This window comes from Caretta caretta, chromosome 3, assembly GCF_965140235.1.
Source record: "Caretta caretta isolate rCarCar2 chromosome 3, rCarCar1.hap1, whole genome shotgun sequence".
NCBI lineage: Eukaryota > Metazoa > Chordata > Testudines > Cheloniidae > Caretta > Caretta caretta.
In genome coordinates this window covers 36,145,142-36,165,162 of record NC_134208.1, presented here as the reverse complement: position 1 = coordinate 36,165,162, position 20,021 = coordinate 36,145,142, and the positions used below count along the sequence as shown (strand labels likewise).

Here is a 20,021-nt window from a genome sequence, read left to right as displayed (position 1 = left end):
GACATCCCAGTGCCAGCTGCTGTTATAAAAGGAGACATAGTTTCTTTTAATTTCCCCACAAAGTCCCCTAATTCTAGTAACAACTGGAAGTTACTATTCTCAGAGTAAGAGATAAACTTGGTCCTGCCTGCACTCTAAGCTACATAGCGTTACTTTTGGAGACTGAGAAAAAGACAGCTGTTTGTTGAGGGCATGCTAGCTTTCTCTTGTGTTCTGTGACTAGTTTTAATTGGCCTTCAAAGGAAGTGGGTCACACACTCTTGCACAGAAAATGCTTTATCATCACCGCTCTCTGAATTTCCCTGGGTATTTCACCGGACACTTTTTTTTTTTTTGTAGCTCTGTATACAGGTGCAGAATGAAACCTGACTCTATAGGCTTTATTAACGAGGCTTCCCATATATTAGTGCTCCATTTCGGCCAAACACTACATCACCTCCTTGGTGAAAAATGGCTCTTGTACAGACCCATTATTTACTTATAATTATAAATCCATCTAACTGATAACTAGATCAATAAAAAATTTGCCAGAATACTTTTGTTCTCCACTGTGAATACTTAAGCACAAGAACCATGTGCTCATTGGTTGAGAGACAAAGATAATACCTGTGTTGTTCACCTCTATGATACTAATACTAAAAGAAGTCTTTAGTGACTCATGTTCACAGTTTGCATGGGTTTGCATATACATTTCAGCTGTCTACTCATGATGCTTTATTAACTCTACTAGCCATATAGAGATTGGAAACTGGTCAGCTATTGTAAGAATTTCTTTGCTGCCATTTTTGAACTCATATAATATTTCAGGAACTGGGCCTGCCTGTTACACAGCTCCTTCCTGATATTATCACAAGATAGACCTCAACCTGTTACATATGAAAAGATTATCCTGAAAATAAAGTGGCTTCATCTGTCTCTTTTACTAAGAAATTAAATACAACTTTGGTGTCTCTCTAACTGATACTATATTTACAATGCTGAAATTCTTTGAAGATTTCATTCAAGAGACTGGCAGGAAGTAACACTGCATTTCCATTATTCTACCATCAGTGGACACTTTCAAATTATACTTCAGGGCAAAAAATACAGATAAGTGGAATTACAAAATCAGAAATATTAAACTGTGTTTCTTCACTGTTTAGCCACACTAAATCATTAGGTCGACCCAACTACAATGCACAGGGTGCAAAATTTTTCACAGGCCTGAGAAATGGAGCTAGGTCAATCCAATTTTTAAATGAAGACTAGGACTAAGACTAGCAGGAAAAAAAAATCAGCTAAAGAATACAAATATAATTCCCATTGAAATAACACCAAAAAGTGAAATGTAATCACCAGTCAAGAAATTTTGTTGGATAATACAAGCCTTTGGGACTTGTGATAAAATTTGCAATGGGGATAGTTAACATAGAACCAACCTGGCTTGGTAAACGCGACCTCGTGGAAAGATGAAAACAGAGAGCTTATCTGATTTCCACATCTTGCTGCAATCTTAAAAGGTGTATCTTGGAGGCCCTCCAAGCAGTTTTCCAGAAGACAGTCTGTTCAGTTTTGCTGAAGATATCAATGCAGAACACCACTGCAGACTTTACTAGAAAAGTCAGACGGGCTTTTGATATTTGCCCATAATTAAAGGGAGACCAACAATTTAAAAAGAAAAGGAGGACTTGTGGCACCTTAGAGAGTAACACATTTATTTGAGCATAAGCTTTCATGAGCTACAGCTCACTTCATCGGATGCACGAAAGCTTATGCTCAAATAAATTGGTTAGTCTCTAAGGTGCCACAAGTACTCCTTTTCTTTTTGCGAATACAGTCTAACATGGCTGCTACTCTGAAATCTGTCAAAAATTTAAAAGTCACACTTATTTCTGAAGATATTTTGTTTACTATTGATACAAGTAACCCCTAAAATCCAGTATAATTGAAAGTTTAGGCATTTCATAGCCCATTGTGTAAAGTTAGTTTTCATTGTCTCCACTGTATAGTCCATTAGTTGGTCACTTCCCTCTTTTGTGTGTGTGTGAATCTTTTACACAGCAACAGGGAAGATAAATGTATTTTTAAAAATAAATAGGGCTCTGAAACCCCAACAACGGGCAGGGTACTCAACTTTCAACACACTTTTTAACTGAAAGAAAAGGAGTACTTGTGACACCTTAGAGACTAACCAGTTTATTTGAGCATAAGCTTTCGTGAGCTACAGCTCACTTCATCAGATGCAGACTAACACGGCTGTTACTCTGAAACCTGTCACTTTTTAACTGAGAATTTCAAACTGATATTGTGCCTTTAATGCTAAAGTACTTGGGGTCAAATCCTGGTCCACTGAAGAAAACAGGATTTTTGCCACCAACTTCATTGGCATCAGGATTTGGTCCGAAGGTGAAGATGAAAAGCTTTCAGCAATCAGGTTTGGGTCTCCTGATGCGTTAGGCTTTGTTTAAACACTTAGGAAACCTTGGTCTGCGGCCTGGTCTACATTTAAAAGTTTTGCCAGCACAGCTATACAGTAAAGAGCATAGACACAGTGATAGCGACATCAAAGTCCTTTTGCTTGTTTTTTTCAGGGAACTGGTATAAACTATACTGGCAAAATAATTAAAATAAAATAGACTGCATCTATACTAGGAGAGGTTGCAGGCATAGCTCTTCTGGTATAGCTATACCAGCAAAGTCTATCTAGTGTAGACAAGACCAGTGTCTCAAAGAGTTTCTAATATAGAGCAGCAAATACCAACATTGCAAACTACTAATTTTATTTATATTTTTAAATAATCGCATATGCTGCGCATGCATTTTACTACATTTAGTCATAAAGCACTTTTAATCAAATTGCATGGCTTTAAATATTAAAATATTTGAAAACTATATTTTAATTTTAGATCATATTTCGGAAAAAAGAGTATTCAACAGGGCAGGTTGCCATTATTGGGGCACTGCTCAAAAAAAAATCTCATGAAGTTAAGGGTCTCAGTCTCTAACATTTAATTTTTGGGGAGGTTATTGGAAAGGTGGTGTCTGAATAGCTCCAGCTGTATCTTGAACTTGCAAATGTTGCAGATCACTATCAGTTTTGTTTTAGCTGCACAGGTGGTTTTGTTGATGGCAATCTCTCTCAGCAATGGTGTACATGCTGATGAGGATCAAAAGCTATCAGCAGCCTTTGATACTAATAACTACTAGGCTTTGATAACTTGTCTGTGGGATCTTTCAGGAAGATAACCCTTCAGTGGACTCTTTCCTTCCTCTTTGAAAGGTGCTAAAGGGTAGAATGAAAGCATTATTTTAGTTCCCCAAGATCTTTGACAAGCAGAATACTGCAGGGTTCCAACTTGCCAACCATCCTCTCCAATATATATGTCAAGACTTCAGGGGAAATAGTGAGAATTTTTTGTTTTGCAGTGTCATCAATCTGACAAGTGTGGTGAAGTGGTTGGGAGGAAACTGGTTAAAAATGAGCCCAGATAAGATGGAGGAGATGCTGATTTGAGGAGGAGGAAATATCTAGAAGGCATGGTCTTCTATTTGAAGTGTCTTTGATCTTCATTATTCTCATTCTTGGGCAGGAGGAGGAAAGTTTTGGATGCATCTCTGCTCTTGGTGGTGATGCTATTTCAGATACAGCTATCCCAGACTGCTATCATTTCTTTCTGATTCTTCATAGTTTCATAGAGTTTAAGGCAGAGGTTCTCAAACTGGGAGTCGTGACCCTCAGGGGGTCATGAGATTATTACATGGGGGGTCGCAAGCTGTCTACCTCCACCCGAAACCCCACGTTGCCTCCAGCTTTAATAGTGGTGTTAAATATATTTAAAAGTGTTTTTAATTTATAAGGAGGGTCACATTCAGAGGCTTGCTGTGTGAAAGGCGTCCCCAGTACAAAAGTTTGAGAACCACTGGTTTAAGGCCAGAAGGTACCATTAGGTGTCATCTAATCTAACCCCCTCTATATAACAGGCCATCACATTTCATCTGGTTACCTAGCATTGAACCAAATAACTTGATTTGACGACATCAAGAGGTAGAGAATCTCTACCACTTCCTTTGGTAAGTGTACCAATGGTTAATCACTCTGACAGTTAAAAATGCATACCTAACTTTTCATTTGAATTTGACTGGTTGCAGTTTCCAGTCATTAGTTTTTGTTTATGCTTTTCTCTGATAGAGTCTGGTATTTTCTCCTCATGAAAGTATGTATAAACTGTAATTAAGTCATCTCTCAATCTTTTTTTTTTTTAAAAAAGATAAAGAGATTGAGCTCTTTAAATGTATCACTTTAAGATATTTTCTCCAGCTCTTGGTCCTGCTTTGAGCAGGGGGTTGGACTAAATGACCTCCTGAGGTCCCTTCCAACTCTGATATTCTATGAGTCTATGATTCTATTCTATGAATCGGTTTTGTCACTCTTTTCTGTACCCTCTCAGATTTTTCAACATCCTTTTAAAAATGTGGGTGGAAGAACGATAAGCAATATTCAAATATTGGTCTCACCAATGCTGTACACCGGGGTAGGCAACCTATGGCACATGTGCCAAAGGCAGCCCGCAAGCTGATTTTCAGTGGCACTCTGACTGCCCGGGTCCTGGCCACCGGTCCGGAGAGCTCTGCATTTTAATTTAATTTTAAATGAAGCTTCTTACACATTTTAAAAACCTTATCTACTTTACATACAACAGTAGTTTAGTTATATATTATAGACTTATAGAAAGAGACCTTCTAAAAATGTTAAAATGTATTACTGCCATGCGAAACCTTAAATTAGAGTGATGAAGACTCAGCACACCACTTCTGAAAGGTTGCTGACCCCTGCTGTACACGATGCAAAATCACTTGCCTACCTTTACTTTCTATCCCCCCAGTTTATACATCCAAGGATCTTTTATATTCTTTCTTTATCAATTAAATCCTGTATAATTGTTTATCAATTAAATCCAGTACCAGCTTTTCCATTATCTTTCCTGGAATTGATGTGTGGTTAACTGACCAATATTTACCTGGGTCATCCTGCTTTCTCTTTTTGAATATTGCCACTTTCAACATTAACACTCCTACAGTGTTCTGGAATTTCCCTAGTCTTCCAAGACTTATTAAAAATTAACATCAGTGTGCCAAAGATTTTTTCAGCCAATTCTTTTAAGACTCTTTAGTGCAAGCTATTTAGGTCTGTTGATTTTAAAATGTTTATCACTAGTAGATGATGATGTCTAGCATCCTCCTCAGCAACTAACAGACTGGAAATTGCTTCATCATCCTCATGTGATATGAATACATCCTCCCTCTTATTTAAAAAAAAGTCAGAAATATTTATTGAACACTTCTGTCTTTTCTGCACCATTATTAATAATTTTACCATCTCCATCTACCATTGCTAGGATTTCTTTTGTCCCTAATATACCAGGGATGGCCAAACTTTGGCTCATGAACCACATGCGGCTCTTTTATAATTAAAGTGCAGCTCACAGATTCCCCCTCGGGGTTCCCCCATTCTCCACCTACCAGACTGAGGAGGGAGCTTGGGACTCTGCCTTGCAGCAGGGTGGTGGGATAGAGGCTTCTGCCCAGTGGGGAGGAGGATCTTGGGCCTTCAGCCTCACAGGGCGTGCCTGCTTGGGTTCTGGGCTTCAGCAGGAGCAGGGCTGAAACCCTGAGCCCCGGCACCTGACTCCCAGCAGGTGTGCCCTGGCTTGCAAACTTCTGAAAATTGTCGTATGCTGCTCAGGGGTCTGTAAGTTTGGCCACCCCTGTAATATACTTAAAAAACTCCTTCCTATTGTCCTTAGCCCTGTTAGCATGGATTTTTCCCTATGTGAATGGAGTCCCAGTGGGGGCCAGCTATGGTCACTCAATTAGGGTGAACTGCAACAAATGGGGCAGACAATCCCTATAAAGCTGGTGGATATTCCAATACTTAGATTTACCAAGACAGCATAAAACAGCTTCTTTATTACCTTACTGGTTACTCAGAAGTCCAAACAATACAGTTCCCTTAAAGTGATCCAGCCTCAGGCCTCCATCCAGGTACCTAAGTCAAATATTTCATAGGTTATAGTCTAATGTTCAAATCTCATATTCAGGGCATACCAGCATAACTGGCCAGACTCCACCCATCTGGGTTCGAGGGGCAACACCTCCCCCTCTGCATCAGTGGGAGGCCACTCTGCCTCACCAGATGGCCATCCAAGAAATTCATCTTAAAGAATTCCCAATTTTCATTCATGTATTTCTGTCTAAATTTTTCCTCCCAATTAGTTTTGCCCATAATTTCCCTCAGTTTCGGGAAATAAACCCTTTTGAAGTCGCCACCACAATAATCTGTGCCTAAGTAACTATAAGGCTAGAATGCAATGTGCTTTACTGGGGGATATCCTTGGAAAGGCATAGTTAAGCTTCTAGGAAATGGTGCAGGATGCATGAGAGAAGGGCAAAGGGTAAAGAAAGACAGCTGCGGAGAGTTGGTGGTTCAGGAAGATGTGTGAAGGAAAGCCATCAGAAGATATGGGGATAGCCCTAGAGGGGGAAAAATGATAACGGTCCTAAGGAAAGAGAAAGAATGGGACAAATGGAGGATGGGAACAGAAATAATAAATGATAGAGAGGAAAACAGAAAGAAATTAAATATGATACAAAAGAATAGAATGTGTGTGTAAATGAGAGAATGAGAGAGAGAGCCGTAAATACACATTTCTTTTTTCTATTTGCCAGGTAGTCTTGTAGGGTTGATCCCATCACGGATATGATTTTATATTTGTAGTATAAAATTCTGATGATTTATTTTTGTTTGGTTTGGGGAGATGCATTGTGGGAGGGGCAGCAAAATTTTTCTTTGCCTGGAAAAACAATACATCTAAGGTTATTTCTACTCTAAAGCTACTTTGCATTACTCTGACTGTTAATTGTTTCCTTCTCTTATATTTTTCTTAGAATGTATTTAGTCAGGTAGTTTCCCAAAATTTATTTTACTCCATCAAGCCAAAATGAAGTTCCTTGACTTTATGCAGAGCATTTGCAGCTTTCTGCTCTCACAAACCTTCCTAGCTAAATTTTCTCTCTGCTCCTAGTCCCTTTCACTCCCTATGTTCCATTAGTGTTTACAATTAATTCTTGTTTTAAAATTCCAAAGCACCTGCTAAGCTGGTACTTGCAAAGTAAAATACCTATGTTTCTATGGAGAAAGTGGTGTCATAACATTGCAAAGGAAACTAAGGTGTCCTGACATGGATCAAGTGCTGCTTGCTTTACTCATACACCTTGTCCCTACAAAGTCAATATAACTACTTATGTGAGAAAGAAGTGCAGATTGTGGCCCAGTGTGTTTAATCTATATCCTCATTGTATAGCAGGAAAAGATGGTTTACTTTTCTTTTACTTTGCTTTTTACTTTTAGTGGTATATTGTGGAAAAGAGATTTTTCCTTTTCACTGTTAGAATTACTTTCTGAAGTTTTTTTAATTCCAAATTCAGTCTAGTGCGGATTTAAATTTCTGTAAACTTTATAGAGATTGTCATAACTGTGCTATTTTGTAAACTTCCTTAAATGACCTGTTTACTCAGAAACCTTCTACTAAGCTGATCATTAGCCATTTCAGCATAATGGAAGGAGGTTTTGGTATTTGGTATAATGTTTTTGGTATTGTAAACCACACTCATTCCTTGTGGTTGTGATAAATCACTTTCAAACATTAATGCTGATTATGAGTTCATATAAATTATTTATGAACTGACTTTCTTTTACTGATATGAAATATACACATTTCGTTATTTAAATACTTTGAGCCAAATCCTTCAGCCATAACTTAGGCAAAAGTCCCATTGAAGTCCATACTCAGCCTGAAGTCAAAGTAAAGTCTGCTGGATCAGCGCTTCTGTTTCTTAACAAGTACATAATTTTTGTGCGTACATATTTTGAAGCACAAATTATTAAGCTAGTATTTCTCTGTCTATTATTACTGTTGGGTAGACTAAAATTTTATTTTAAAATGTATGTTAAAATGAAATTGAAACCAAAATAAGTGTAATAGAAAAGTAGTTAGTAGCTAGGATACAAATTCTGTCTATTACATTGATTTTTTTTCACCTAGGTTCCAGCTCAGATTGTCCAAGAAGAAGAAATTGTGGCACCTGCCAGTACTCCTGCTGATGAGGTCAGATTTTTTTGTTTTCTCAGTAGGGAGGAAAGTGTATAAATCTGTAAATTAAGAGTGGACTAGACTAGCAACCCTTGAATCTAACCACTTTTTGAATTTCAGGATTGAATGTGAAACACTTGTATTTGATTCTGAGATCCAAACCAACTAATGTAGCTTTAGTCCTATGTTGGATCCCAAACTGGGCTGGATCTATTTTCTTCTTTTGGTTTTGATGCCATTGAACTCTCAAAAGAACATCTGATCTCATGAAATATACATTATTCAAAGGTAGTGGAAATCTTGCAGGATCATCTGAACTAACTATATTTCTGTCATTTGGGGCCTCAGATTTACAATAACAGTTCATAAAATTTCAGTGGCTGCTGAACCAGCCTTGACTGAGACTTGAACCTAGCCTATAGCTAATCATCACTTCCTTAACCCATCTGTACCATAAATTAAAATGCACTACATTTGTAGTGATGTAAATGTCCTTAATTTTCAAAACCAAGTGCCTAAAGTTAGGTTCCTAAGTCCATATTTAGGCACTTAAATAAGTAGTTTGATTTTCCAAAGTGCTGAGCATCTAGCAGCCAACATAGAAGTCAAGGGAAGTAGCTGGCTGTTGAGCACTTTTGAAACTCAGGACATGTATTTTTGTCCCTAAATTTGGATTCACAAACCTAACATTAGGCACTTGTTTTTGAAAATCTTGGCCTAGATTTTTATTCATATTTTATTTAAAAAAGATTTTAAGACAAAGTGCTAACTCTCAGCCTTGTGCAGTACACACTGTGGCAGAAATCCTAGCCCCATAAAAGTCAGTGGAATTTTGCCATTGATTACAATAGGGCTAGGATTTCATCCAGTATGTAGTTTTCATTCTGAGAGAATTGTTAATCTGCAAAGCATTGCTCCTGTATCAATGTCTTCCCCTTTGGGCACTATAAAATGAAAAACAGAGTCAGTGTGGTCTAGTAATTAGAACAGAACACTGCACAAAGGATTCCGAGGTTCTCTTCCTAGGGACAGGTCTACACTATCACTTAAGTTGGTCTAACTTACATCGCTCAGGGGTGTGAAAAAAACCTGCCCCGAGCCATACAAGTTTTGCACTTTCCACACAGCGCTTTGTCAGCAGGAGATGCTTTCCCGCCAATATAGCTTCTGCTTCTTGCTGAGATGGAGTAATTATGCCGATGGGAGAGCACTCTCCTGTCAGCATAGCGCATCTTCACCAGATACGCTACAGTGGTGCAGCTGCACTGATGTAGCGCTGCAGTGTAGAATTGCCCTAATTCTCCCACAAAGTGTGACCATGGACAAGGTCTCTGTGCCTTGCTTTAGCCATCTGTAAAATGTATGTAATAGTATCTACTTCACAAGTGTGTTGTAAGGTTTGCTTAATTCGTGTCTTTCATGTGCGTTAAAAACTGACAATTATCAAAGCTTGTTCAGCACCTAGAGCCTAATGCACACAAATTCCACCACTTTCAAGCCCAGAGCAGCTGTGAAAGGCAGTGTATGCTGGCTCCAAGGTACACCAACCTGTACAGATGACAGGCTGGTCTGCCACAGTTGTGATAACTACAAGATTTTGGTTGGATAGCTTTACTTTTAATTAAGGTTCGATGCACCCAAAAATAATTATCTTTATTGTAGGCCGAAGGTGTGTGATATTGTACAAGACAGTTTTCTCAGATTAATTAAAGGATATAAAAAAGGAATAAAAAGAAGAAAAGTGTTTGTAATCAATATCGTTTAATCAAAATGGTTCAAGCCTGTATTAAACACACATTTGCTTCTGTTTTTATTTCAATGCCACAAGTAAGCCAAGGGGTGGTTTGTAGGCACTGTGCCCTTTGCAACATAAATAATAAGTAACTAAATGGTTCAGTAATGGAGTAAGTACTTTGATCCCAGATTCCACAGGATAATTAGAAACAAACCTTTGATAATTATTTGTAAAAATATGCCCAATAATTATTAATCACATTGTTTACTAACACACATCCCCTTCCATAGATTTATAACCAATTTATACTCTGTAGCTAGAGAACTGGACATACTGTTAATAATCTGATAGATTATTTTAAAGATTTAATGCACAACTAGATGTTATTCTCATAATCTCTCACATAGTGCTTTCCATTTACAAACATCAGTTAATGATCACAATGAGCCTTTGAGTAAGGCATTATCTAGAGCAGGGATGGGCAAATTTTTTGGGCCGAGGGCCCCATCTGGGTGGGGAAATTGTATGCATGGCCAGGGCAGGGGGTTGGGGTGAGGGAGGGAGTGCGGGATGTGGGAGGGGGTGCGGGGTGCAGGAATGGGCTCAGGGCAAGGGATTGGGGGCAGAGGAGGGGTGCAGACTGCGGGAGGGAGCTCAGGGCAGGGGGTTGGGGTGCAGGAGGGATGCGGGGTGCAGGAATGGGCTCAGGGCAAGGGATTGGGGGCAGAGGAGGGGTGCGGACTGCGGGAGGGAGCTCAGGGCAGGGGGTTGGGATGCAGGAGGGGTGCAGGGTGCAGCAGGGGGCTCAGGGCAGGGGGTTGGGATGCAGGAGGGGTGCGGGGTGCAGCAGGAGGCTCAGGGCAGGGAGTTGGGATGCAAGAGGGGTGCGGGGTGCAGCGGGGGCTCAAGGCAGGGAGTTGGGGTGCACCAGGGTGCAGGGGGCTCAGGGCAGGGAGTTGAGGTGCAGGCAGGGGGCTTAGGGCAGGGAGTTATGGGGTAGGATTCAGGAGGGGTTCGGGCTCCGGCCCGACGCTGCTTACTTAAAGCGGCTCTGGGGTGGCAGCGGCACACAATGGGGCCAGGGCAGGCTCCCTGCACACCTGTCTTGCCCCATGCCACGCCGGACGGCTGGAACCACGTCCCTGCGCGGCCCCTGGGGTAGGAGGGGCACATGGCTCCATGCGCTGCCCTTGCCACGCCTCCACCTCCCCCGAAGCTCCCATTAGCTGTGATTCCCTGTTCCCAGGCAATGGGAGCTTCGGGGGGTGGTACCTGGAGGCAAGGGCAATGCACGGAGCTCTCTGCCCCCCCTGCCCCCGGGGCCGCAGGGACATGATGGCGTTCAATTCTGAGAGTAGCACGGGGCCTGCCACACCATGGGGGGCAATCCTGCGGACCAGATCCAAAGCCCTGACGGGCTGGATGCGGCCCACAGGCTGTAGTTTGACCACCCCGATCTAGAGTTTATATGGAAGAAACAAGGATGCTAAATGATATGCCTGAAACACAGAGTTAATCAGTATCAGAACAGGGATTAATAGTATCACAAATAATAAACAATATATAAATCCATGAACTAACGGTTCACTTCCAGCAAACCGTTTTTTCTTTTAGTGGGGTTTTCATAATGAGGAGTGGGGAGGAGGTACTTGCAAACCACAGTGATCACAAGAAACAGTGGTGAAAACTAAGGCCAACTATGGTACCTGGATCTTGAAACCTTTTGTTCTGAATGTGTTTGCTGATACACACTCACTCTCTTTTTCCTAGCTGGAACGGGGAAATATATATTTTTTCATTATTTGATTCTTTTTTTGGTGGAAAAAAGAAAAGATTATGGGTGAGGCAGTTACTACTTGTAATGACTCAACAGCTGGGAGATGCATTGCCATCTGCTGCTGAGGCAGTTTAATAGCTTAGTCCAAGATTTAAAAAAAAGGGTGCCTAAAGTTCGGGCCCTGTAATCCTTATTTGGGTGCCTTAATATGGATTTAGGAGCCTGACTTTAAGCACCTTATTTTGCAAATTTTGGACTCAGAGCTTGAAGTCACTGTCAAAACTGTGATCAGGCCCAAGTCATATGCAGGGAACGTGGGCATAGGAGTTTGGATCTGCCTGAAACAGACAATAACTACATAAAACTATTTTTTGTTTTATCATTCCAAGTGTGAAGGACACACACAAATGAAATATAGAGAGTCTCTTATTTCAGTAAGAACTCAAATAAAGTCAGGATGTGGGCGTTAGTTCTTTACTGGCATTGTGTGGAAGGAAACGGGGAATCTTCTAGATTTATTGTGGCATTGCCCAAAAACAGATACTGGGAAGAGGAAGCTAAATATAATTTTAAATACAAATCTACCCCTGAGAGATCGGATATCAAAGGAGTGCTCTGATTAGCAAATATATAAATGAATAAATCTGAAAGTTGTTAGGGGTTTGTGTTCCTCCAAAACAGTTCTAAGAATGTCTTCATTTGTGAAAAGAACATTTGAAAGAAACTGAAAATCATCTATCATTCTGAACATGGAGGACTGAAATAATGAAATGAGTGACCTTCTGGCACTTGAAGGGATACTGTTTAAGAGGAAGAACAAAGAATTTTGAAGAAACATGGAGAGTTTTTGTACCTTTATATGACCTTTAACAGTTATAACAGATCAAATCCAGAAGTATTTTCAGTTTTGTCTGAGAAAAAAATAAGTAAAAGCAGAGTAAGGACTTTAGGCTCTGTATGTCTGTGTCTGATCATACTTCCAGTGAACTGTACTGTCATTGTTGTACTGCTTCTAATATAGTTCTAATGGATATTTTAAAATACCCTTTTATTCCAAGTTCTAATTTTACATTTTTAGATCCATATTGCAGCTTTAAGCCTCTCTTAACGTGCAATTTTGCTAGGAGTGTCAGGGGAGCAAAGTGTGGCACTTACTCTACACCCTTTCAAAGAGTATAGCATGTTCCACTCTGCAGTCTTCACCTGCCTAGCTCTTTGCAGATTTGGGGAGAGAAGACTTCTCCCTAGTCCCTTCCAACTCCATAATCGGCCGGAGACACAAGACTCTGGCAGGCTATTCACAGGATGATCTCAAGGCTCAGATTACAGAATGCTTCTGCTTGAGAAGAGGATGAGCTACTTGTGGCTTTCCTTCTCTTCTACACACATCTTCAAAGGGCTAATCCCAGTTTTGCCCTGAGGGCCATACTCTGCCCTTAGAATTGAACCCAAAGGGAATTGTGCCTGCATATCTGAAAGCAGAACTCAACCCCTTGTATAGTGATAAAAAAAAATTAAATGACAAAATATGTATAGTTTGGAATATTGATCCAAAATGTTAGCATAACTGAGTGTTTGTGATAATGTCATTATATTCTTCATGGAAAAAAGATTAAACTTGTCTGTCTTTGTAATTCTTCAAGCACTATGTTTCTTGAGAAATTGATGCCTATAACTTACTTTTAGTAAAAATGTACAAACACTGTTCAGGTCATTAAAATACAGTGAAAAAGTCAATTTGAGATTTAATAGAATTTACAATAAAGGAAAATGGTGTGCATGTCAAAACTATTCTTTATATGTTGTCCGTGTGTGAGATTAAAACTGAGAGCAAAGAAAGAGTGATAAACGTTAGTAATGGCATTGCAACTGAAAGTGCAAGTGACTAATCGTGTATCTTTTTTTTATAGGTCGAGGAAGATGGAAGTGCCTATGAGGATATTGAAAAAAAGGTTTGTATAAAAAAGAATGTCAAGTTACTGGTTTCAGAGTAGCAGCCATGTTAGTCTGTAGCTGCAAAAAGAACAGGAGTACTTGTGGCACCTTAGAGACTAACACATTTATTGGAGCATAAGCTTTCGTGGGTTATAGCCCACTTCATCAGAGGCATAGAATGGAACATGTAGTAAGAAGATATATATACGTACAGAGAACATGAAAAGGTGGAAGTTGCCACACCAATTCTAAGAGGCTAATTAATTAAGATGAGCTATTATCAACAGGAGAAAAAAACTTTTGTAGTGATAATCAAGATGGCCCATTTCAGACAATTGACAAGAAGGTGTGAGGATACTTAACATGGGGAAATAGATTCAATTTGTGTAATGACCCAGCCACTCCCAGTCTCTATTCAAGCCCAGGTTAATGGTATCTAGTTTGCAAATTAATTCTAGTTCAGCAGTTTCTTGTTGGAGTCTGTTCTTAAAGCTTTTCTGTTGCAAAATTGCCAAAGTTGTCTGTTACTGAATGACCAGAGAGGTTGAAGTGTTCTACTGGTTTTTGAATGTTATGATTCCTGATGTTGGATTTGTGTCCATTTATTCTTTTGCGTAGAGACTGTCCAGTTTGGCCAATGTACATGGCAGAGGAGCATTGCTGGCACATGATGGCATATATCACGTTGGTAGATGTGCAGGTGAACAAGCCCCTGATGGCGTGGCTGATGTGATTAGGTCCTCTGATGGTGTCACTTGAATAGATATGTGGACAGAGTTAGCATCGGACTTTGTTGCAAGGATAGGTTCTTGGGTTAGTGTTTTTGTTGTGTGGTGTGTGGTTGCTGGTGAGTATTTGTATCAGGTTGAGGGGCTGTCTGTAAGTGAGGATTGGTCTGTCTCCCAAGATCCGTGAGTGAGGGATCGTCTTTCAGGATAGGTTGTAGATCTTTGATGATGTGCTGGAGAGGTTTTAGTTGGGGGCTGAAGGTGACAGCTAGTGGAGTTCTGTTATTTTCTTTGTTGGGCCTGTCCTGTAGTAGGTGACTTCTGGGTACTCTTCTGGCTCTGTCAATCTGTTCTTTCACTTCAGCAGGTGGGTACTGTAGTTTTAAGAATGCTTGATAGAGATCTTGTAGGTGTTTGTCTCTGTCTGAGGGATTGGAGCAAATGTGGTTGTATCTTAGAGCTTGGCTGTCACCAGTGGATCGTGTGGTGTGTCCTGGATGGAAGCTGGAAGCATGTATAAGGATAGCGGTCAGTAGGTTTCCGGTATAGGGTGGTGTTTATGTGACCATCGCTTATTAGCACTGTAGTATCCAGGAAATGGACCACTGTTGTGGATTGGTCCAGGCTGAGGTTGATGGTGGGATGGAAATTGTTGAAATCATGGTGGAATTCCTCACGGGCTTCTTTTCCATGGGTCCAGATGATGAAGATGGCATCAATGTAGCACAAGTAGAGTAGGGGTACCTGCATGGCCCCACAGTATGCCAACATTTTTATGGCTGACTTAGAACGACGCTTCCTTAGTGCTCGTCCCCTAACGCTCCTATTACAAAGAAGATCGGGTGGGTTAACACTGGGGCTGCTCTATTGGAGAGAGATTTAGAGCACAATTCTAATCTCCTGATTTACAGAGGATTTTTAGGGGCATCATGAATCTCATTCATATCTATGGAAAGGGTAACATTGCAGACAGCAAAGAAACTGGGTTTTCAAATGGGGTCGAAATAGTTTCATGTGGAAGCCCAAGCACAGGGATGGAATTTAAAGGGCTCTAGGACTGAAGACCCTGCAAAGGGCCAATCATTTGTTACTCCAAGAAGGGGACTGAACTTGAAGAAGTGATCTGGCTGGAGAGCTGGGGCAATAAAAACTGAGAAGGCAGAGTCTCCAGAGATGAAGCCCTGGGGGCATTGCTTTATAGCAGGGCCGGTAAGGACTTAAAGCTAGCCGAGAAGGGGCTGAGGACTGAGCCTAGAGACAGGCTAAAGACTAACGAGGGCACAGGGATAGGCCCTGTTGGACCTTTTACCCTGGAAGGGATTTGTCTGTGCATAGAGACCGTATGGGACTTGGCCAGAGGGCTGGGCCGCTCAAGTCCCACCTGACAAGGTTAACAACTCACAGGGGGTGCTGGGAGCAGAGAGAGTGAGTGCAGGTTCACACCGAATGGACAAGAAGTGAGTGAGCCCCCTCACAGTGAGTTGTCATGCTATTTTCAGGAATGATTTGTCTAAGGCTATTGTATTAGAAACATGATCATACATGCTGTACCCTATGGGAATTTTGGCATTGAAACTTGGCCAACGCTTAGGAGAAATGTATAATTACCCATTGTTAAGAGGCAATATCTTCCTATAGTGTACAAAGATCACTTAATAAAACTGCATTAGTCGGATTAAATATATGACAGAGAATCTGTAAAACATTTGTAGAGCTCAGAGTGAAAATTTTGTGTTTCAGAAGTAGTAAACAAATTAATTATATATACAGGAGTAGCCCATTAACAGTCACCAATTCAGGAAAGCATCTTGATTTAGGAAAGCATTTCTATTCAGTGTACCACTTAAGCATGTTCTTAACTTTAAGCATGTGCTTGAGTCCCATTGATGTCAATGGGACTCAAATACATGCTTAAAGTTAAGCATGACCACAAATTCGTAAGTTCTTTCCTGAGACAAGGCCTTAAACAACTTTATGTTGGAGTAAAATGTTATTAATGTGAGTAAAATAGTTTACATCTTTTACTTGTGATTCTAATGAAGGGACTGTATGTGTGTGTGCATTTCTATATATATTTAGTTTAGTTTCATGTGCCACCAATACATTAGTTTAACCTACATGTCAGCATGATTATCCTTTAGTATTTACAATTCATTATGTCCTGTGGACCAAATTCTGCTTCCAGCTATACTCTCTATAATTTATGGGGTTTGGATCTGTGCATGTTACTAACTTTTAAGCATTCAAATTCAGATAAGTTCCCCCCCCCCCCATAATCTCTAATATGTTGTAGAACACATTATATATCAAAATAGTATTAATTTGCAAAAACAACAGACGTAAGATACATAGATGCTTCAAGGAAACTAAGAGGGTAAAGTGAAGAGTTTAATACTCAGAAAGGGAATATAATAACAATTGTATTTGAAATGTACATTTGAAATAGGTTTGCAGGCATGTAACTTAAAGCAAAACTTGACTTTGGATGTTTAAAATTTAATACCCAAAAGAATTGTATAGTTTGATTGTTACAAATCTTCTTCCTTTATGAGTATTAAACTCTTTCCTATTTTTTGTGTGTGTCTAAAGAATGTGAAGGTTAATGTTTGTAAAATGCTTTGAGACCCTCAGCTAAAGGTGACAAGTATCATGGAGAAATTATTATTTTTCCCTCTCATGAAAATTTTAAACTGAAAATTAGATATTTGCACTGGCAATATTATCAGTGTGTACAGCTGGTTACGTAGGTTTAAACAAGTTATGGGACTTGAATATATGCAAAAAACTATAACAGTAATTGATAATTTTTGGTTGCTTTATCAGTATACTAGCAAAGGGTTTCTCTTTAATTAATATTGTTAGAACTGCCAATAAAACTCAGATTGTTTGATCAAGTGTCTCTTGCATAGAAATTTTGTGATTAAAAAATCAAAGTCACATTGATTCTGTTTATTGATTTTTATAATATGTTGCCCACACAGTATCTTTAATTTTTTTTCTCCACTTATTTTCTTTATATGTTCTCTGGCTACAATTAAGTATTTTAGTACTTCCCACCTAGACAAGGTCACCATTGATCACCGAGAAGTTGTATAAACTAAGCATCAGTCATCAATAATGCTAAACAGGAAAACAATGGAGAGAACATTCAAAACTGAACTTTTAAATGTCCTATCCATCCATTTAGGTTTTTATCCATATTCATTAGCATATTGTATGTAGAGGAAGATCAAGTATTAATGCAACAATGAGTTAGAGCAGTCACAGGTGCTGGCTTCTAATTTTCCCCACTCAGCCCCAGGCCCTACCCCAAATCCACACCTTTCCCCAAGCCCCCAACCCACCTCTTCTGCCCCCACTCCACCCCTTCCCCCAGACCCCACCCTTGCCTTGCCTCTTCCCACCCTGCTCCTCCCCACTCCCGCCTCTTCCTCACCTCTTTCCGCGTGCACCCCATCTCCACTCCTCCCCCTCCCTCCCAGCACCTCCTTCATGCTGCAGAACATCTGTTCTGCGGCATGCAGGAGGCACTCGGAGGAAGGGGGAGGAGTTGATTGTCAGGAGGCTGCTGGCGGGTGGGAGTGTGGGGAGGGGAGCTTGGCACCCACTAATTTTTGTGCACAAACTAGAAGGCATGCCTCTCTGGGGGGGGGGGTACCAGAGGTTCTTTGGGGAGGCACAAAGAAACTGGGATTCTGCAGGACTCACTGCCATAATAGCAGGAATGGGATAAAAATAGAGTGGTTATTGCAGAGTGGTACGGGAGCGGGATTAAAAAAAAAAGATGATCCTTCCGGGCCACAAACAACATATATGTTCCAACCAGCAGCTGCGCCTCTCTGATCACCCAGCTATGAAGGCAGGGCTGCTGCCAGCAGAAGCAGCATTGCCACCCTTACTTCTGCTGGCCTTCAGAGCAGGTGACGGGAAGTTGGTGGGGGACAAATTCTGTGAATGGTAAGGGTGGCGTGACAGGAAAAGTTTGCGTACTCACTTAGGAGCTCTTTTACAGCCTAATGCTGTAATAATGTCCCACTGGGAAGTTTTTCACTATATCTAACCTTCCATGATTCCATCTGATTACTCCAAATTACACCCAAATAATTCTCTTTTATCTTTTGGGCCAAATTCTTCCTTGGAAATGTTCTGGACATTTCCAGTGACTTCAGTGGGAATTGCATTTGTATATCAAGAAAATAATTTAAATTGTGTTTGAATTTGTTTTTTTGTATGCTTCAGATATTTGTAGCCTGCCAGCAAGTCTCCCCTTATTTTCTTGTAGCCATTCTATACATGTTAGCTGTTTTAATTTTTCCTTACAAGTCAATGCGTCACCGTCTCTGAACCTGTTGCATAGAAAAATACCAATGATTTGTATTTCAGGAAAAGAAGAAAGAATGGAGCTTCAAAAATATGTTTGGATTCTTTCTCAAAAAGCCTGAAGAATCTAAAGGTATGTTATGCAGTTATTGATGGATTAGAAAGAACTTATGCACAAAACAAATTTACAACAGAAAACTGTAATACAGTCATCCTAATTTTGTGTTAGATGTAGCTGACTTTCACCTTCCTGCATAAACTCTCCCAGTCAAATCTCTATTTGTAGGTTTCCTACACTGAATGATGTAGATTAGGAATCTTTTGAATCAGCAGATTTGAAATTTGAGCTGCAAGTCAGCATGTATAAGTGTATTGAACTGGCTGATGAGGGTATAAGTATGAGTGAAAAAAGAACTTGGCATCAGTTTTCCCCTGCTGCTAAATTATGAATTTGCTCTTTGAAATAAAGTTGGCTAACAATCTGACAAAGTTATTTTTATGCTGCCTCACATAGCTAATAGATTGGTTAGTGCCATGGCACTGTTAGTGGAACAGGCCTGTGTGAAATATCTAGTGCTGGTGATCAAGATAGCGATTCTACTACTATCTTCATTGGCTGCCTAATCTAGGTGAAAAGGAGACCAAGTGCATGAATCTTCCCTGCTGGTACATAGCCCCTGCATAGGCAAGATCCTCGCAGTACCTCCTAAGTGGTACCAACTGGCAACTGGGTCCTTGCATGCCCAGGCAAATTCTGTGAGGGATCTTGGAGCAGCAAGGGGTCCCAGAAATGTAGTGAACATGCCCTGACACTCACTAACCTATGCCCCTAATTACTATGTTGATTTCTGTGGTTTCTGTGGCTGATGAGAGTATTCTACTCTACAATGGCATTGCAAGACGATGTCTACTACTATAGAGCAGTGGTTCTCAAACTATGGGGTGGGCTACACAAGAGAGGCGTGGGAATGTATCAAGGGAGGTGTGAGCTGTGTGCTTTTTTTTTTTTTTTAAAGAGCTCTGGCTGTCAACCCTTGGTGGCTGGGGCTCATGCAGAAGGGCTATGCACACCTGGGAGGCGAGGATAAAAGGGACAGCTGGAGCCCCAACATCCTGGGGCCGACAGCCAGAGCCCCACCACCTGGATTTGCTCTAACCCCTCCTCCCCCCCCCCCCCACACACAGTTAGTCCCTCACTGGGAGGTAGCCTGGGCTTGGGCTCTCCTTCCCTCAGTCCCTCACCTGGAGGTGGCAGGACTCTGGCTGTCAACCTCGGGATGGCAGCAGCAGCGCAGAAGTAAGGGTGGCAATGGGGAGTTAAGTCTGCTGTGAAAAGTGATATTGATAAATACCACTTTTCACATTGCCTCCCTTACTTCTGTGCTGCTGCTGGCAGC

General features: G+C 40.7%; 1 protein-coding gene across 3 annotated transcripts in view; it reads left to right on the top strand.

Moving 5' to 3' along the window:
• The window catches only part of DCDC2C (doublecortin domain containing 2C), a 114,092-nt gene that overhangs the window by 69,247 nt on the left and 24,824 nt on the right, over positions 1 to 20,021 (top strand). For all 3 annotated transcript variants that reach the window (XM_075126427.1, XM_048845436.2, XM_048845435.2), the window contains exons 9-11: positions 8,082 to 8,144; positions 13,552 to 13,593; positions 18,688 to 18,757. In XM_075126427.1, the coding sequence (XP_074982528.1) occupies positions 8,082 to 8,144; positions 13,552 to 13,593; positions 18,688 to 18,757 (175 nt within the window). The remainder of the gene's footprint in view (positions 1 to 8,081; positions 8,145 to 13,551; positions 13,594 to 18,687; positions 18,758 to 20,021) is intronic.